Here is a 19192-nt window from a genome sequence, read left to right on the forward strand (position 1 = left end):
TACTGTTCAATAAAACTAAATATTATGCAATAGTTCTTGGAATGACACAGAATCTCAACTCTCTGGCTTTAGCTTGTGATGATGTTACATACCTCCATAATATGGATAGAATGAAACATTTGGGTTTATGGGTTGACTCCAAACTCACATTGAGCACATTATAAAGAACTTTAATTTAGGGTTTGGTGTTCTGTATTGATCCAGACATTGCTTTACATTTAATGTCAGAAAGAGACTTGCTTCACAACTCATTTTACAGATACTGGACTACATCGTTCATCAACATGCTTCTAAAATCAATCTTCTTACTATATAAGAGGCTCAGCAGATTATACAATGCTTGGAGCACTCAGATGGCTCCCTCTTGATATATGACGGCACTTTCACTGGTATCAACTTAGTGTATTTGATCCATTGTTAATATAAAACATTTTTATTAGTGCAGCTTTAAGATAATTGGGTTTTAAAACTGTCACTTTATTATAAACCATAACATACAGGCACTTTGTATGCTTGAATAGCGGGAGGATTTTTGTTTTCATAGAGCAATATTTGTACCCTGGGAAGCAACTGAATGTGTGAGAAAACTGTACATTTTTATATTTGTCCATCTTTTGTCTGAGCGTGCAGGCAGGGGGACATCAATCATGTTTTCTATGGGGAGGTGTGTGATGTCAAGGTCAGGGCAGTTGTTTCTCTGCACTGTCCTGTTACCAGCGAGACTCAGGACGTTTATCATTCATTGCCTGGGGGATGAAGAGAATTTAAGACCACTTTTTGTCCCTATGTTTAGGTGTTCCGATTCTGCTCGTCCAGAAACCGTCCGGCCCTGTTTGCTCTCCTGCAAGAAAGACTGCATTGTGACACCCTTCAGTGAATGGACAGCCTGCCCATCAACCTGCATGCCAGGTAGCTCTCATGAATTTCTATGAACCTTACACCTTACACACATTAAATATTTAGAAAAAATATATGTTTTGTCCTAAAAAAATGCTTGTTATCATATAACAAATCATTTACACCTAGAATTTACTTCCTTTGAGCAGCTTGAATTTAGGTGGGGTCTGCCCTTTAACAATATACCTGTATGTCACACAATATAAGAGCTGAAATTATTGGTCTGTTAATTGATTAGTCAATCAACTACAAATCAATGGCCAAAAATGTTGATAACCAATTAATCGTTGAAGTCATTTTTCAAGCATAAATTACAAAAATACACTTCACAAATGTGAATATTTACTCTTTGTTTTCTATTATAGCAAACATTTGCATTTTGGACTGTTGGTCAAACGAAAAAATTGAGAAAATAATCTGCAGATTAATCCAAAATGAAAATAATAGTTAGTTACAGCTCTGCACAATAAATAATTAAATTGTTGTAGTCATGGTATGAAGACATAGGATGAGGAAAGTGCCACAAGGTATGAGTCATAGTATAACAATGCCACCAGAGACTTGTTTGAAAATGTTTTCATACAAATGTGCTCCCCCTTGATGTCTCTAGTGTATTCAATGATTACATCTAAGTGTAAATGACAGTGTTAACTATCCATTACATTAAGCTGACACATCAAGAGGAAAATGGATATTTAATGGGTTTCAATATGTGTATTGTAAGTATCTTGGAAATCAAAAAGTATGTAATTGTTTTTAAAAGAATTGAACAGGCATCTCGCCTCTGTAAATATGCTGTAGTCCATTGGGTCTGCTGATGATGTAATCACTTTCTTAATTGCACCATTTTCAATGTTCAGTAATTAGTGTTGTGTAATGAGCCTTAGAGCGTGAGCCAAATGAAGCCATTACAGTGTGTCCGAAAACAGACTGCAGTGAAGTGGAGGACATCACAGCCACAAGGGCAAGCTAATCAGGATCAGATCAACTTCAAGACCACTTGTTTTTTAGCCACCTCTTCGAGATACTACGCTGGTGATATTGTGTCGCCATATTTTTGGTGTCCCAGACATTATATGTCAGCCATTTGTCACAGTATCATTTTACTTCATCTTCCTGCTGGAAAACATTCACTTAAATTCAACTGTGCCACAAAATCTGCCACTGAACTCAGCCCTTTTGTGAAGATTGTGTTTCATGTTCAACAGAAAATGCAACTGCCGCCACACAGTCTCGATACAGGACCATCATTCAGAGGTCTGCTAATGGAGGTCAAGAGTGTCCTGACACACTGTATGAAGAGAGAGAGTGTGAATCTCTTCCTGTATGTCCAGTGTATAGGTAAAAGCACCATTTATAACTAACCATTTTCCTTTCTTATCCAATGGAAAAAAACGGTCTTCGTTTATTTGCTGTATAATAGCACAGGGGTGAGAAGAAAGTATGTAAGTTCAACATAACGATGCATTCAAGTTGTGAAACACTTGTATGAGATGCATGCATGTGCTTTCATAATGGCATTAACATCAGACACCGGGCATTTGAAACATGCTCTCATGTTGCTTACAGTGTAATGTTACTGTTGTTAAACATGGCTGCATTTTTGGCTGCTCAGTGAGACAAATTGTATTGCAGCAGAAAAAAAAGCAAAATGAGATGAAAATGTAGCCATAAGCAGCCTGTCTAAGCCTTTGGAATGGAACAAGGCTAATGGTCAAAGTAACAGTGAATATGTATGTAGCAGATTGGTAGCTACATATTCTGAATCAAAACCACTGTTAACCAGTGTTACATGACAGACGAACAACATTCTCACTAGCTTTGTTAATTGGACAAAGAACCAGTCAGTTTTGGTTGTATACTGTAGTTTACATAAAATGCTTCAGTGTAGTTTTAGGATGAGGTCTGCTAAAGCATTACGTGGTTAAAGGAACATATTTGGTGTTCGATACAGCATGCGACACCTTCAGATATATATGGAAAACTGATATGTAGTAGGCCTACCCAGTGCAGTACTAACATTAATAATTAGTGATAAACTAAAAAGTCTTAAGAAATGGTTTGAATTACAATGACACTGTTATAATTGGCTATGTTTCAAGCTATCATGTATTCTGATTCTGTATTTCTCCACTGAACTTATGATCTTGTTTTGTACTTTTCTACTGAGCACAATGTACGTCCTTGAAGATAATATGACTGGTTAGAACTGGTTTTCATACCAGGAGACAGCTGAAACTTCTCTATTTTATCAGTTAGGTCTGATACTTTAGATACACGCCGTACCAACAACATACACACACGTTTCATACCACATTTCAGTAAGTCCAACCTCTGTACAGGGCAGGCCCAGCCCGAGAAGATAAGTGTGAATAATTTTTGGACATCGGGGCTCCTTCTGACTGAGATCCTGCGAGAGCTCTGTCACTCCGAGCCCAGCGCTGCATTTACTTTACCTGTGACCGAAATAAAGTTTACATCTGTGAACTGAACATTGCTCCAGTTTGTTCTTGGGCTTCCAACAAAAGAATCGGGTTAACAACACAATGAAAATTAGTTTACTGTAGGTAGACTCTTGCTTTTGCAAACCAATAGCATTATCCAGTTAGCAAGTTAGACTATGTAAATGTTGCATAAATCAAATAAAGACAGCCACAGTTAAAGAATTTAAACAGTGTTTAAAGGGAACAGAATTTTAAACAATTGAGACTTTATTTTATACAATAAGGAGTGCAGAGTTTGTAATTTACCACCTATTATTTAGAAAATGTATGAAAAGCAAGGAAAACAAACAAAAAAACAAACAAATACAGAAAACAATAGGGTCTCAGTCTCTGAATCTGCACTCCATTTCTGAAAAATCATGTTCTCGAATATGGCAGCAACAGTGACACTGAAAAAATATTCAAGCAGAGTAAGAACAAAATGTATCACATCACTTTGTGTTTCCAGCAGTGTTCTCACCTAAATAGCAGTTAAGTTAGGATCTCGCCTTACATAGATTGCGCAAATTTAATGACAAGATTTTTGTTTTCACAGTAGCAGCAATTATGACACACTGCTATTTTTCTTGCCTATACAGAGGTGGTCCGGATCTCCAATTACAAACCAAACACAGAACAAACTTGGGGAAACTTTTGCCTGTAAATGAAAGTACAATAACACACTGCTGTCTCACAGTCTTTCTGTCTTCTTCTGTGTTGTAGGTGGAGGACACACAAGTGGCACAGCTGTACTCTGGTTCCAGATTCTGTTCGACGTGGATTATCTGGACCAGGAGAAGCCTGTGGAAATGGTTTAGAAACGAGAGGCAAGTGTTTCCTTTCTTTCCTGACATATTATATTCTCTACACTTGTCAGCTGCAGCTATATCACCATTTTAAGCTTCGCTCTTCCATCTATTTACTATCCTTATTTAATGAGACCTAATAGCCCTTTCAGAACTGCTCCTTTAACAAGCAAGTGATGGAAACATAGGCAAGACAGAAGCAATTTGTCCAGAGAGTGTAACGAGATGAACCTTTCCGTCTGTTTTCTTGATGATCTCGTCACAACACTGGTTTCTTATTAATGAATGCAGCTAGTCAGATGGCCACAAGCACATCTTAGCAGCAGGCTGAAAGAACAATCAGCCTTATTACAGGCAATACATATACAGCGTGGACTCACTCACACATAGTAAAAAAAAACTGTTTAAAGACCTGTCTGGATCACACAGCAGTGCTCATCCAATAGAGTGTTTTGATGCAATGATGAATATGTGCTTCATTGTCTGACACTGAGAGATTGAGAAAATGAATAATGAAGATAAACACTCATAGGACACAATGCATCAATAATGTAACACATTAATGATAAACAAAGCTATAAACAGAAATTATTCCTAATCCACAGAAATAAACTTTGTCAACTTTGGTTTTATCCCTAAATAGATAAAAAGATTTAAACACATTTTCTAACAAATGTTTTCATTTCTACAAATTAGTGCATCCACTGTAAAAAAAATATTTGTTTTCCAAGCAAAATATCGGCACATAAGGTGCACTGGATATGCATTTGTGAATTATTTTTGCACATTTATTCTGCAGTTATTTTTAAAACATTTTCAATGGTGCATATTTGAATCATTGGGATAACGATCTGCAATGCTATACATTATCACATTGTCATACTGTATATTGTGGGGGACAAAACTAGCTTATGCTGTACAGTAAATGTTGTGGCATGTGGTATTAGTCAGTGCTTTGTATACAACAGTAAATACATACAGTACATTTGTAATATATATTTATGTAATGATAGTATATACTGGTACAGATATCGTAATTTGTTCTTTTGATACTTAAACTTAAACTACTTAATAAATCAGTACTGAATAGCACCTACACTGAAAAATGTACTTGGACATGTTGTTGATATACTGGCTAGTATTTCTGTTTTTTAAATACAACTGGCAATTTTTAGGTAATTTGCTATTTTGAATTTCCTGCACAGATTAAAAATAATCGTGAGGTTTATTCTTCCTTTAGAATAAACCTCTATTCTTCCTCCTGCTGATATGCTGACTCTAGAACGGTCTTAGGTATGTTTTTATTTTTCTGTAAAACTGTGAGTGACACTGAAGCCACTCCACACTGATGGACATGCAACATGATTCTTGCTTTATGAAAATAATTAATTCCAATTGGAGGATATTTTCCTCTTTAGTTATACAACTTATTATGATGTGTTGTGGTGATGGTCTGCAGTATATCCCAGAATCACCTGTATCATGATATAATAATTACTGTTGGCAGCATATAAAAAGTATTGTATTGTGTCCCTGTGATTACCAGCCCTGATTGTTGTACTTTGTGGGGGTGTGAATGCGTTGTGTTGTGTGTTTTCTAGGATTCCTGTGTACTGTCCTTTGTGAAGAACTGCATTTCTCTGAGTGGAGTTGAACAAACAACTGCCACTGGCCCAAATCGTTAAAAAGCCAGAGTGTTAATTGGATCATTTCAGACTCGTTTAAAGGAGAGAAAATGCCTCAATAAATCCCAGAAACTGGCCGTTCTATCTAATTTACTGATGCGATCCAAGCGAAGTTTTCAGTGGCTTTCTGTGCCACTTTGAGAACTTTCTAGCATTTCTGCTCTCACCGTTGCTCACTTTTACTTGGCAGTATAATTATGACTGACATTTCTCAAGTGAATTTCTGTGACTTTTCGGTGAAGATAGGAAAAGTGTCTGTAGTGTTCCCAGGTTAAGAGCAAGCCTCATTGACCTTTAGAGCTTGCTATTTGAATATGATTAGAAAATGACTAAGTTAAATACCTGTGACATTTCAAAAACTGAAGTATGAGTTTGGAATTTGCATTTGGTAGAAATACAGAATTTAAATATAGATTATAAGCAACAAAGAATTTATCCATGGTTTACTTTTACTCAGTGGATGGCTGAACCAATTAAACGAAAAGGACATATAAATGTGAAATAGGGGCATAATTAGGACACAATAATTGGGAATAGGGCCATATTAGGGGCATAGAGACACTGAATAAGGGTATATCAAAGATTTAATGACAGCAAGTTATAGCGTGGGTGTCTAAATCATGTTATTCAAGGACCTTTAAAGATGCTGCATAGCCCTGCCAGAGCTCTCTATATACTATCATCCACCCACAGACAACACAAAGTATAATACAGTCCGATTTACATAATATTACTACTGATGATATGATAAAGATGTAGCTTTATTTCCATTTGTTGTGTTCATTTAATTACTCTTAATTACAGTAAGCACGCAAGTTCTATGTATTGATGATTTCAGCATTCATTTGAGTCAAATTACACATGATGCTTTGTTTGTGTTCTATTTTCTGTTTTGGATCATGTCTTTCTTTTCCGTTTTGCTGTTTGAAATTTAGATTTCCTTGACATAAATTCCAGTGACGCTCATAATATTCAACAGTGTGTTATTTTCCATACACTCGGTATTCACTGTAGCCGCTGTGTTCACATCCTGTGGGAAGGGTGTGTGAGACGGTGTTTACTTCAAATATTTCTCTTCATTTAGAAACTGAATATGAACAAGCAAGTTGTGCAGCATTATCATGTCAGACATTCATCCGGTTCCTCCACAGAATATAGGTCGGCTCTCGCCTTCTACCTTATATGAACAAATGTTATATACATATATGTATTTTTTTTTTTCACTACAGTCAGTGGCACATTTACATCCACCATAGCATGTATAACAGGGGTATTCAACTAAAGTTCGAAGAGGTCCAGTTAGAGAAATTTTCCTCAAGCAAAGGTCCGGAACATCATAATGTCTAACTTGCGTTGTGATTTAGTGTGACATAAATTGAAGTAGCCTAGCAGTTGTATCAATGTCTGCATGTGATCAACAACTGACTGTCAAATCAAATAAAGAAAGTACAATTCAAAAACATTTTGACAATATTTATTATCACTGAACTATACAGATATATAATACTGTAGATATGTATAATGTCCTTCTCTCATTAACTAAAAGAAGGGCTGCATTTAAAAATAAAATAGCTTTTGAAAAATTGTGCATCTTAAAATAAAGTGCTTAATTTTAGAAAAACAAAATAAAGTGTAGCAGCAGCTTGAGTTTTCCTTTTTCTTTGTTAACTGTTTCACATCTTGACTTAAGAGTCTCAACCAATTTCACAATAACTAATGTGTCTTCTCTCCCTGTGTCGTTCACTCGTCTTATCATCTGTCACTTGCCTCTCACCTCACTCATCTGTCTGTATTCAGAGTCGCAATGTTTATCGCCTGGAATGCACAGATTTGATTGGCTGAGTAGCGTCACGTGGGCTGGCGTAACACGTATGCAATAGGTCTGTGAGTTTCTTGAGCCGCTAAACCAGCGCCGCAAAGAAAAAGAAAAGCTGCGCCGGCTACAATGGAAACGCCCCATCAAAATTTAAAATCCCTAAATAATTTATTGATTATAGGTCCGGGTCCGCCTGTTAGTGACCCATGATGTATAACATAGTTACAGGTGTTAGGTAATTATCAACAAATTAATGGTTGCCTGTCATTTTTAAATGACTATAAGATTAATTATTATATGAATAAAACATTTACAAATGATTTCATATAAATACTACACATTAACATATATAAATATTAGGAAAACATTTGACAATAAAAAGTGGTAAGTATCCTCATTATCCTATCAACCACATGTTCACTCTGCTGACTCTCAGCATAATGTACTGCATGGAGAAACATGATAAAGATGTAGTCCTACCTAGTAGCACTGTGCTGGTTTTTTGGGGTGTAATTATGTCTATCTGTCTTCTGGCCACAAACAGCCGATGGAATTGTTTCCCGTCTGACTGCTGAGACAGTAGCTGCGACTCTGTGTGTCACAGCTCAGGCAGGCTGGTTTCAGTCACTTGAGACGTTGTTTCCCAAGATTTCCTCGAGACCCTCTCTTTTCTGCTCCTGCCTCCGTATACTCATGGAGTCATACAACTCGACACAACTCCAAGCTCTTCCTCTAGTTATAATATTGTCATTTCACCTTTTACCTGTTTGTGCCGCTGTTAGCGCACATCTGCATCTGTTTCCCATTTGCATGTTTCCATTGACTTTTTGTTTGTATTCATGCTGCATCCAAGTATCTCTGACTGACACCATTTGCCACATTTGCTTTGGAAATTTGGGTCGGCATCTACATGAGGTGGTGGATGCAAATACATTAAACCATAAACTTTGTATCGTGTGCACTGTACTTTGTGTGAAACCATATCGTTTTCCCCTTGATTACAAGTATATATACAGTAGTTTTTGTTTTTAGTATAAGTATAAGTGACATTCTGGCTGAACTAACACTAACCGAGAGGCAACACCAGGCAAACAACCACTGTAGAAACCTTGTTTACCTTGAGATAAGCATCATTGTGTTTGCCAGGGTGAATTACAGTGTTTGTTCAAAGGTTTTTGAAGAAATACTGTACAGCCCTGCTAGTAGATGGCTAGGGATGATGAAACATTCAAATAGCTGTTACAGAACAGTTCAAACAGCAACCAGGGATTTCCATCCCAGTCAGGGCCAGTTAGACTGCTGGATCCATGTGCTCAGGCATGTGTTGTAAGGTTAGAATCAGGTTTCAGACACAAGCATGCGATTGGGTTTGTGGTTTACTAAGCCAATATGCCCTTGGCTTGAGTAAATGCTTCCTCCCATCTCTGCAGGCTGCATGTTGGATGAATGCTAATGTCTGACCAAGTGTAAAATGAGGTGAGGGTTGTGGTACATACGGTGGCCTGACAAGCCTGGGGTCAGGGATGAGAGGCGTGACTGCATAAGACACGATTTTAGAAGAGAACCCTAGCCTTGACAAAAGGGAATCTTCCACTAAATAGAGCAGGCAACTCTGGAAAGCCTGTATGAAGTTGTAGCTCATAACTTGGAGTGAGCAATGAACTAATGGATTTCATACTAACTACAACACACTGTGTTGCCTTTGAGCCAACTTGTGGCTCATAACCAGCTGGATGTGTTATATCCCTCCCTGAGTAGAACTGGAACTGTTTTGAGAAATTATTCAATAGCAAATGAGTCATGCTGATGATCTTTTTCTGCAGGAAAAAATGTGACTTAATGGCCATGATGAATCCAATCCATATCACTCTTCACCAGGCATTACGTAGAAGAATGTGATGGGAAAGCTTTTCATGTGGATGAAAAACCAAGTAATGACAGGAAACATGTTCTGGTGGGAAGCTATCAATTGAAAGGAAACTTGATTAAATATATATATACTTTTTTTTAAGGATGTCTTTTGCCCAAAAGTCTACAACATTACCACAGAAAACATTTTAAAAATCTGGAGTGTGACAAATCTCTTCAAAGCTTGTCCTTTCAACTGGCCCTCAAACATATTCACCTTTCTAAGTAACTGTATAATTAAAGATGATCCCTGTCAGTGGCGGAGATACCGTGACTGAAATTTCCTAACATTTGTGAAGGAAGATGATGTGAAAGGCCACACAAATGGGCTCGGGCAACCGGTGGCTGAAATAATTATGTTAAAAATGGATAGCTTCCAGTTCAAAAGCAGAATGTCAGTGCATAGTATGCTGGGCTCTGCTTATAAAAGACACTGGGGATGACAGAATGGGGTTGTCACGGGTGGAGTTGGTCGGGTAAGAGAGACCCTTCAAGGTAAATGGACAGAACTAAATGTCAGTGTAATTGTTCCCTCAGTGGTGCTAATTGGGCTAATAACGTAGCAGCTGTTAATGATTTGTTATTTTTCAAACGGGTTTGTTAAAAGGAAAATAAGATTCATCTATTATGATATCATCGCTCTTTAACCTAAACATTATATATATATATATATATATATATATATATATTTCTTTTTTTCTTTTTTTTTTACAGCGGTGATTGTGAATGTTACATAAAGGTACTTTAATAATAGCTATCATCTGCCTTGCAGGGTCTTTGTAGAGGCCTTGTATGTAAATGACCATCCCACACATTCTCAGCAGACATGTAGAAACCCAACAGTTTCTGTCAGAGGGCAAAATTTAAAAGTCAAATAGAAATCAATAAAATGGATTAAAGGCATGTTTGTATATAGTGAATCCTCAAAGATGTTGAGGTGTTGGGGGAGGAGAAATTTCCTTTGTTGATACTTGCTTTACTTAGAGTCCAGAGTGTCCGTGAGAGAACAACGTATCTGAACACTGTAACATCCTGTGTAGTGTGTCTGTCTGCTTTTATTTCTTGTGTAAAGAAGCCACAGTCCAATCAACTGCTCCTGTCCAATCAGTGGCACCTGACAGAGCTATTAAAGTCCCTTCCTCTCTCTCTCTCTCCTCATCCAGCAGATTCTGCAGCAGAGTGTCCACACACCTACTCTATTTGTGCTTTGTTTTCCTTTTTATTTGATGTATTCAATTAACTCAGATTATCACTATTATTATTATTTTAAGGCTCCTCATTTATGTTGCTTCCCTCTTAGCTCCATTCACACTTACACTCACCAAATGATTATTCCCACAAAGATCCGACTGAAATATCAGTGTTGGAAATTATGGAAATGATTCCTTCCCCACCTTGTGGCTCCACTGATTATTGTAATTCAAATGTCTTTATCTGGGGAGTGTTTGATTTAAGTGTGCCACTTGATTCACAACACTGCTGTCACTATCCACTGTTACTTTTTCTTTTCTTTTAGACTTGTCACTGGTATGTGAAATGTGAGATGTCGTGTGTGTTCTTTTTAGAACCGTATCTCAAGAATACTAACTACTGTAAATTTCCTTCTTACACCTCAGGTTCCCTCTGTAGAATAGATGATTAGATTTAGTAGCGCCTTGCTGCATATATTTGCATACTAATGAGGGTCCCTGTGACACCGCTACACTGTCTTTGCTTTTTGATATGTATTTCTTAAGACATTTGTGTTTTCGTATAAATATTTGATTATTGCTGCACTCTTAACTTAAACCTAATTGCATGGCTGGTTGTGATTACTATACCAGAATACTGTGCAATAGACTTTTTTGTTTTGTACTGTAATAATCTATCCAACTGTCTGTCAGGCATAACCTCCCATTTGATGTCTCAGGCACCGCTGTCATTTTGGCAGAAACTGAATCATGCCTTTGCGCTGTGTCTCAGCCTTTAATAAATTGTGCTGCTTGGTCTAATGAATGCACCATAAAGCTCAATGTGGAAGTTGGAGGCACAAAAGATCAAAATTTCCATCTCTGAAAGGATGTTTGATCAGTGTGATTTCAACAAAACATAAAGCAATGAAGCTCTTGCTCCAGATTAGCCTCGGCATGTGTATGCCAGTTCAATTGTTCAATTGTTTTTGTCAGATCGGAGACTTTTCACATTCTTTGCTTTATTATGTAATGGTTCTGGTGTCTGCCTCCTGTTCTCAGTTTGTATTAAAGTGCATACCGTTTTTCCTTAAATACAGCTCGCTCTGTCTTCTCTGACAAAGAGTGGCCTTACGTCTGTGATAGTTTTCATTGTGATGTAAGAGATATGGAAGAATTACAAAAAAGGGTGTCCATGGGTATTTTCTGAAGTTATCAAAAGCAGCCACACTGGACTAAAAGTCTGCTTCTGGTTAATTGAGTGCTACATCAGGTGTTTAGTAACAGAAATAACCCATCTGGTCTTGCTGTGTGTGCTCGGTAATTATTCTTAGCACACACAGGCACACATTGCAGCTACAGCACTGGGTTGTGATGTCTTTATTCCTCTTTGAACAGACACAGATACTCTGATTCGATAGTGGATACATCATTCTGTCAAATGTATTTAGCTTTCACTTTAATCTGTTATTATGGAAGCCTTATTTTTATTCAATAAATCATAGTAATCTGAAGAAGTCTGATAAAGGTGTTGTGCTTGAAGGTTGAATTAGCATTTCACTAGATCTTACCATGAAAGCTGCACAGGGATATTCTTTATGGCTGTGACTTTCGCATTGAGTGTTCTGTAGCTATCTTTTCTTTCTGAGACCATTCAACCAAACACAAAAGTATTTCCTGCTCAAACAAACTGTGAATGTGACTGTGACCTAATGCTTACATCAGGCTTATTCCAGCACAGAAGACCATAAAAATATCTGAAGGCAGATTTAAAACAATGTCAATGACTGAACTTTAACTTGGCGCTCTGGGATCTGTTATATGTGCAATGTCTGTATAATTAGAGTGACATCCTTGCCTCCCCCTGTGTTTGCAGGAGTCAGCTGTGTTGAGGAGAGCAGTGAGTCGGCCTATATGACAGAGTGCCTGCGGTGGGCTGGCCCCTTGCCCCCCCTGGTCAGACAGTGCCGGGTGGCTTGCAAGGATGACTGCACTCTAACGGCGTGGTCCAAGTTCTCCGAGTGCCCTGGATGTGGCAGATCCCGCAGTCGCAAGCGCTCACTCACAGGTGAAGACTCGACTTTTATTCATAGATTGTGAGACACAGGTATCACTCAGGGCAACCGTTTCATCTTCACCTGTGGAACGATTGGATTCCACGATCAAGGCTTATCACATTGATTGAAAAATCTCAATCCCTGTAAACATAGTCCTCTGTGCTGCACGTAAAAAAATGCTTTAAGCTACACAGTGGTCGCTGTATATCTCTGTCAGCCAGTGTCAATGCTCCGCTTGAACCTTACAGCATGGACACATAAAGTAGTCACGTTGTGCACTCATTCCAAAAGTAACTCAAACACATTCCTTGATCTTCAGGGTTGTTGTCACCGCAGCGTAATCCTAATGTGCTGAAAAGCCCCTGTGCTTTGACATACATACCACAATCCAGTCCAACCTCTTTTCCCCTTCTGGTTCCGTTACTGTAACTTCCTACTGTCCCCGTAGTGTTATGTCAGGTCTAAATTAGGTCTCTCACAGCTTGTAATCCGTTATTTCAGTGCAGATGGCAAAATCTGAATTACATGCTGTGGTTGCAGACCAGGCTGGATACTATTTGTCTTCATGAATATTTGATCCGATGCCGGAGGGGTTGTAGTAAACATACCCTGTCTCCTTCTATAATGCTCTTAGAGTCCAACACATGGAATCAGCCTCAGCTCAGTGGTGAGTTTTACTTGGGAACAGTGTGTGCTCATGTTCAGACGGTGGTAATGGTCATAATAGGTCAATATCTCAACTCTTTTATACCTTAAACACTTGCTTAAATTTCTCTGTCAGGTAAATTGATAGAAAGCGAACCCACTGTGGGTCTTAAAATCTAGTATGTGGTTAAGGAAGTTGGCAGTTTACCAAGCCCTCTGCTTAGATAATACAGCTATGTTTAGCTACCTTGTATCATGCCACTTAATACCCACAAACGTTTGTGTTTACAAACAAAACAAATTGAGGGCTTGAAAGGAGAAAGAAAGCACCTCAGCACTGTGTTACTGTTTACTTTGCCGTCATCCTCTGACACCCTAACCTGCCTCCTCTCCTTCACACACAGACTTCTTACACCACTGACTTTAAATGTCCCACTCAGAAGCCCATGTAATTGTTAAGCTATTTCTGTGAGGGATTTGCATGTTTATCCCATGCAGGTCTCCTCCAGGTGCCCCTCCCCCCCACACAGTTTAAAGACATGCAGATTAGATGAACTGATGATAAATTACCCATAGGTGTGAATATGTTTGTCTTTCTATGTGTGTATCTGTCTACTGGTGACCTGTCCAGAATGCACACCACCTGCACACCTCTACACCCTCTTACCCAATGTCTGCCTGGGCTTCCTCACAATATCACTTTCCTTCTGTCTTTTTGGCTGGCTGGTAGTCTGGTAGTCGACGGTCTTATCAATCAACTCAGAGACGCAGGTGTATTTAGTGCTTGTGCGTAGCAGTGTGCTGAGCCAGCCAGCAATACCAACTCGAGGTAAGCCCCAAACAACCCACTGCCAGCCAGCGTCCTATTTCTTTTGTAGTTATGGCCATTTTCTTTCACACACATGCACATGCTTTATGTTAGACAGTGACACTAAAAAAGACCCGATTGCCAGTCATTCTCGTAACAGATACATTTGATACTTCTCCACCCTGCGCAGTATAGGCAGCTAAGAGAATGGATTGGTATTAGGCCTGTGATATAGTGGTCAGAAGTGCATGTTGCTTCCCTGCTTGTTGTTGAATGCATGCTGGGACCACTTAAATCAAAACCTGTGACTCCTCTATCGTAAGCAACATGCACACTGGATGTGCAGGCTTCTCAGCCACAGTGCCGTTTTCAATATCAAAAATCATCTTTAACAGATACTGATATGTTGATATACTTACAATAAATAAATGACCCCATGTTAGAGAAGTTCAAAAGCCTCTTTCTATCATAAAGTTAAGATCTCATTTCCAGTAAACGCTGTTGGTTCCTGTTGCAATTATGATGTCACTCCTTGTCAAGAGGTATGAAAACTCAGCATAGGGGATGCTAGTCTTCCAGTTTGTTTATATTAATTATAGAGGTGTCTTAACATTAATAGGGTACTATTTATTGATGTTTAAATAATACATATTTATGAAGATGCTGCCGTAATCTGAGTCTGTCTCCTGTCAGAATAAAGGGCGACTTGGGTGGAAAAAATGTTCAGAAAACAATACGCACATGAATGTTTTTCCCTTTGCTTTATTGGAAAGTATTGAGTTGTAGCTAATTTCTTTCTCGAGCAGCATGTTGACTGTTGTATGGGTATTCAAACGTTCAGTTCTGTCAATTATTTCTGCCACCGATCAGAGAGCAGGGTTTGTGTGTGTATCTGTAAGAGCTTAACTGCAGATAAATGGTTTAACTACACTATCCGGCTTTGTTACTCAGCCATTCAAAATTGCTCCGACTCTCTTCTTTGTCAGAGTAAGCTTTTAAGTACCTCATGTGTATCATTTTAGCCTGGCCTTTTATAGAAATACTGTACTTCTAATGGAATTGAATGTACATGATTTTATGGGTCAGTTTATATATTCTTTACTCTATGTGTTTTGTTTAGTATGCTGTTATTTTATAATTTTGTTGCATTTAATATTTAATTTGATTCATATTTTATTTAATGTTATGGAAGGTGCCATATAAATAAAGATTGATTGAGTAATTGGTTGAAATCCACTCCAGAGAAGGGGTTATACCAACTGAATGTACAGCACTAGGGTGGAGAGTATAGAGAGGAGTTCTGTGGGATTTATTATGCACCATCTAATAGTACATGGATTTTACTGTCAGATATCATATTACATGAGATGTGGACTACAGTTAAACAGAGAGACATGACATGACTTGTATTGTGAGCTAAAGAAATTGTAATTTGTGGAATTGCAAAATATATGAAGCAATATAAAGTCTAATAATATTATCAGTTTTGCTGTGTTAGCAGCACACATTACATTGCTTGATTCTTTTTAACTAGCTTTACATGGCCTCTTGTCATTGTTGTAACATTTGTTTATTAAGTTTATTAATTTGTTTATAAGTCCAATTTTCACACCCAGTCAAAGTTCCCTCTGCATGTCCCTCTCCATGGTAAAACCTAGTAGCCTCACGCAGTCAGAAGACATCTTAGCTGCTCTATTTTCAGTCCAGAAACACTCATGAATCAATTCAGCCTGTTCAGCTATGCATCAACCAATCACTAGAACATTAAAGTGATAATGTGTCTCGCAAACCTAATAACCAGCTATTAAAACTAAGCATTGCATTGCAGATGAAAAAGGAAACATGATTCTGCATCAACAGTGTTTCTAGAGCTCATGTTGGCTCATGTTGACATTTCACTGAAGGGGAGATCAATCATCTATTGTCTGTCTATTGACATCTTCGTCAAGGTAAATCATCCGTGGCCTTGCCATTCCACAACAAACTAAAGCTTCTTCAGTCACTCCACATTTGCAAATGCTTTTCTGCTTTACAGAGACAAAGAAGACTACATAGTGTTATGGCTGCTGAATGGAACACCATTTCAACAAATCTTATATCTCATATTGAAAATGCTGTTTAATTAAAATGTATAATGTTAAAACAAGTTGAACATTGCAGGCGTAAATGCAGATTGTTTGTGGTGTCTGTTGGCTTATGTGGTGCTGTCGCCAGTAATGTAGTTGTCAAAGTAAAGTGATGTTGCAGTGGCGCTCCTCAATCAACCACCAGCAGTGGCGTAGATTGAACAGATTGTTGGTGAATTGCAGTGCGATGGCAGTGAGTTCACACTCTGTGAGAAATGTTTGCAATCAGACCCACTTCAGAAACAGATGGGCTGCTCATTGGACACACAGGAGGCCGAGGACACCCAGGATCCATGAAACAAATAGGGATGCACATGTGTAGCAGGATTAGCAAAACTGCGGTGAAACTCTTTCACCAGGCTGTGTGTTTGTGTGTGTGTTAGATGTGTGTGTGTGTCCTGCTCTCTCTCCATCTGGCTTAGGTCAAGGAATTCTGTTAGCACTTTTTATTTTACAGTACAGAAACAATGTGTTTACTTTAATTATGACAATTACATAGTAATTTGCTTATTCTTTCGGGAATGTGATTCACTAAAGCCACACTTGGGCATGTTGCACTAAGTATTGACTGGCTCTGTTCTGTTGGGACCAGCAGGATTCATTTTAACCAAAACAACAAGGAAAGAACCACCTGCAAAGCAATACTGTATGAACATAAAAATGACAGGTCATGTCTTATTTGTTTCCTTTTAAAGCAAGACTATGTAGCTTTTGAAAGGAAACATAATACGCTTCCTCTTACAAACTAGGAGTAAACACAGCGTACCTCACCAGGAGACATGTTTGGTGTTTCCTGCTTGTGGTCCCATTCCACTTGCACTCAGGTAGGCCATATAATGATGATGTCATTAAAGCAACTGACTCAAGAAAATTAAGGAAAATTGGCCACAGTGGCCACTTTTCAGCAAAAGTTACAAAGTCTAAGAGATAATTATTGTTAATTGGTTTGTCAATTGTTATCTGGCTGATATTTTATTAATATGTGAGGCTGTGCTAAGGCGTAGCTGTGTTTGAGCTAAATGCTAACATACTCACAATGACAATGCTAACAGGCTGATATTTGGCAGGTATGTTTGCCATGTCACCATCTTAATTTACCATGTTAGCATGCTAACATTAGCTTGTTAGCACTAACACAAAGTGAAGCTGAGTTTGATGGGAACGTCATTAGTTTTGCAAGTATTTAGTCATAAAACAAAGTATTGGACCAATTGAAATTTTGACCCTGATGATGGCACTAGGTGAAACGTTAAGGGATCTCCAAAATTATTGCAATTCTTTTCAATCCTTTTGTTTGACTTTCTTTTCTTTCAGCTCTTGTTATCATGATTTAGCTATTTATTTAAACACCTAATGTATCCTAAACCCTAAGAGAAACCTAAAAGAATTTCATGTAAACGCTGTTTGAAAGACTATCCCGCCCAGTCAATACAACACTTTGACGGGAAACACAGAAATTGTACACAGAATTGCAAAACTGTGAAATATGAAGATATGTCAAAAGCTTTTATCAGCCAGTTGCATTATCTTGGATTGTCTCTCTATTACATGGTATGTAATGAATGTAAATCCTGCATGGGGTCCGGTGCTCTTATCAAATGCATGACTTGATTAGCGTTGACATGTACATGAAGAGGCGTTGACAGTAGTGACTTTCATTTTTTGAACAACGTACTATAGCAACACTAATGTTTTTATGCCAGCAGGATATTTATGGCAGTGGAGAACAGAACGACATCACTCTGTTATATAATACTATTCAATGATGCGAGGCAGACAATCAATCATGGGAAAGATTTTTGAGCAGTTGGACAGCTTGACAGGTTGTATCTGTTATTTGTCCAGATATTAAAAGTGACAGTGTCTGAGAGGAACACATGCCTTGCAGCTGCTGTGTTACTTTCCTGCTCATTCTCATCAGATATAATGGACAGAACTAATTATTTGAAGCCTGAAATGAACTGTATTGAGAGGTTAACTCTAATAATCATAATGGAGGTCTTTCAAGCTTGAAATAAAAAATTCATTTTCACCCTCATTAGACAAAGTAGTTGGAGCTGGTGTTTTGGGGTGAATAGATTTTAAAGGAAAAATGAACTGCTGAAACAATTGCCTTTCCGTCCATTTTCAAATAGGCATATTCGTTGATAAATGTTGATGACATGATGTTCAGAAACCTTTCGGCACCAAATTCTCCATCAGAAGAAGCCTCAGTAGATCACATGGCAACCCACAAGATGTTGTGATTTGTGGGTTATAAGGGAGCGTGCTGCAAAAAGCCTCTTGCTCTGTTGTAGTACAGGGTTGCCAAAAGCATTATGGGAAATATATGAAATTATTAAGTGATAAAAAATGGATGAGTCAGACTAAGGGAAAGTGGGTACACCAAAAAAAAAAAAAATTACAGCACTTCATCACAAAATAACTCCAGAGCTGAACATCACTGACTAATGACATAAAACAGTGTGTGGACATCTGTGCAGCTCTCCATTGTCTGCTATTTCTCCACTATTGTCAACCCCTTGAATCAAAATCTGTCTGTGGACCATTGATCATTAATAATAAACAGCAACCACTTTGTGGTGGTGAGAAGCTGTGGATGAAAAAAAGGAAGAGAAGGAATAAATGTGCATTTGGAGAAAAAAGGCAAAATATTTTGAAGGGAAAGAACTCGTCTTTCTTTGTTTCCTCCTCAGTGGGAAAACACGCAGCTGCAGCAGTTTTTATTCTTTCCCGTCTTCATGGTAAAACATAATGTCTGTGCTGTACGTGCTATGCTTAAACATGGTGCA

General features: G+C 38.1%; 1 protein-coding gene across 1 annotated transcript in view; it reads left to right on the forward strand.

Annotated features, from left to right (window-relative positions):
* Window positions 1-19192, forward strand: part of thsd7ba (thrombospondin, type I, domain containing 7Ba) — a 117583-nt gene that overhangs the window by 61152 nt on the left and 37239 nt on the right. Inside the window, exons 9-12 of the mRNA XM_070914555.1 lie at window positions 794-909; window positions 2106-2238; window positions 4104-4207; window positions 12641-12832. Coding sequence (XP_070770656.1) covers window positions 794-909; window positions 2106-2238; window positions 4104-4207; window positions 12641-12832 — 545 coding nt within the window. The remainder of the gene's footprint in view (window positions 1-793; window positions 910-2105; window positions 2239-4103; window positions 4208-12640; window positions 12833-19192) is intronic.

Source organism: Enoplosus armatus, chromosome 11 (genome assembly GCF_043641665.1).
Source record: "Enoplosus armatus isolate fEnoArm2 chromosome 11, fEnoArm2.hap1, whole genome shotgun sequence".
NCBI lineage: Eukaryota > Metazoa > Chordata > Actinopteri > Centrarchiformes > Enoplosidae > Enoplosus > Enoplosus armatus.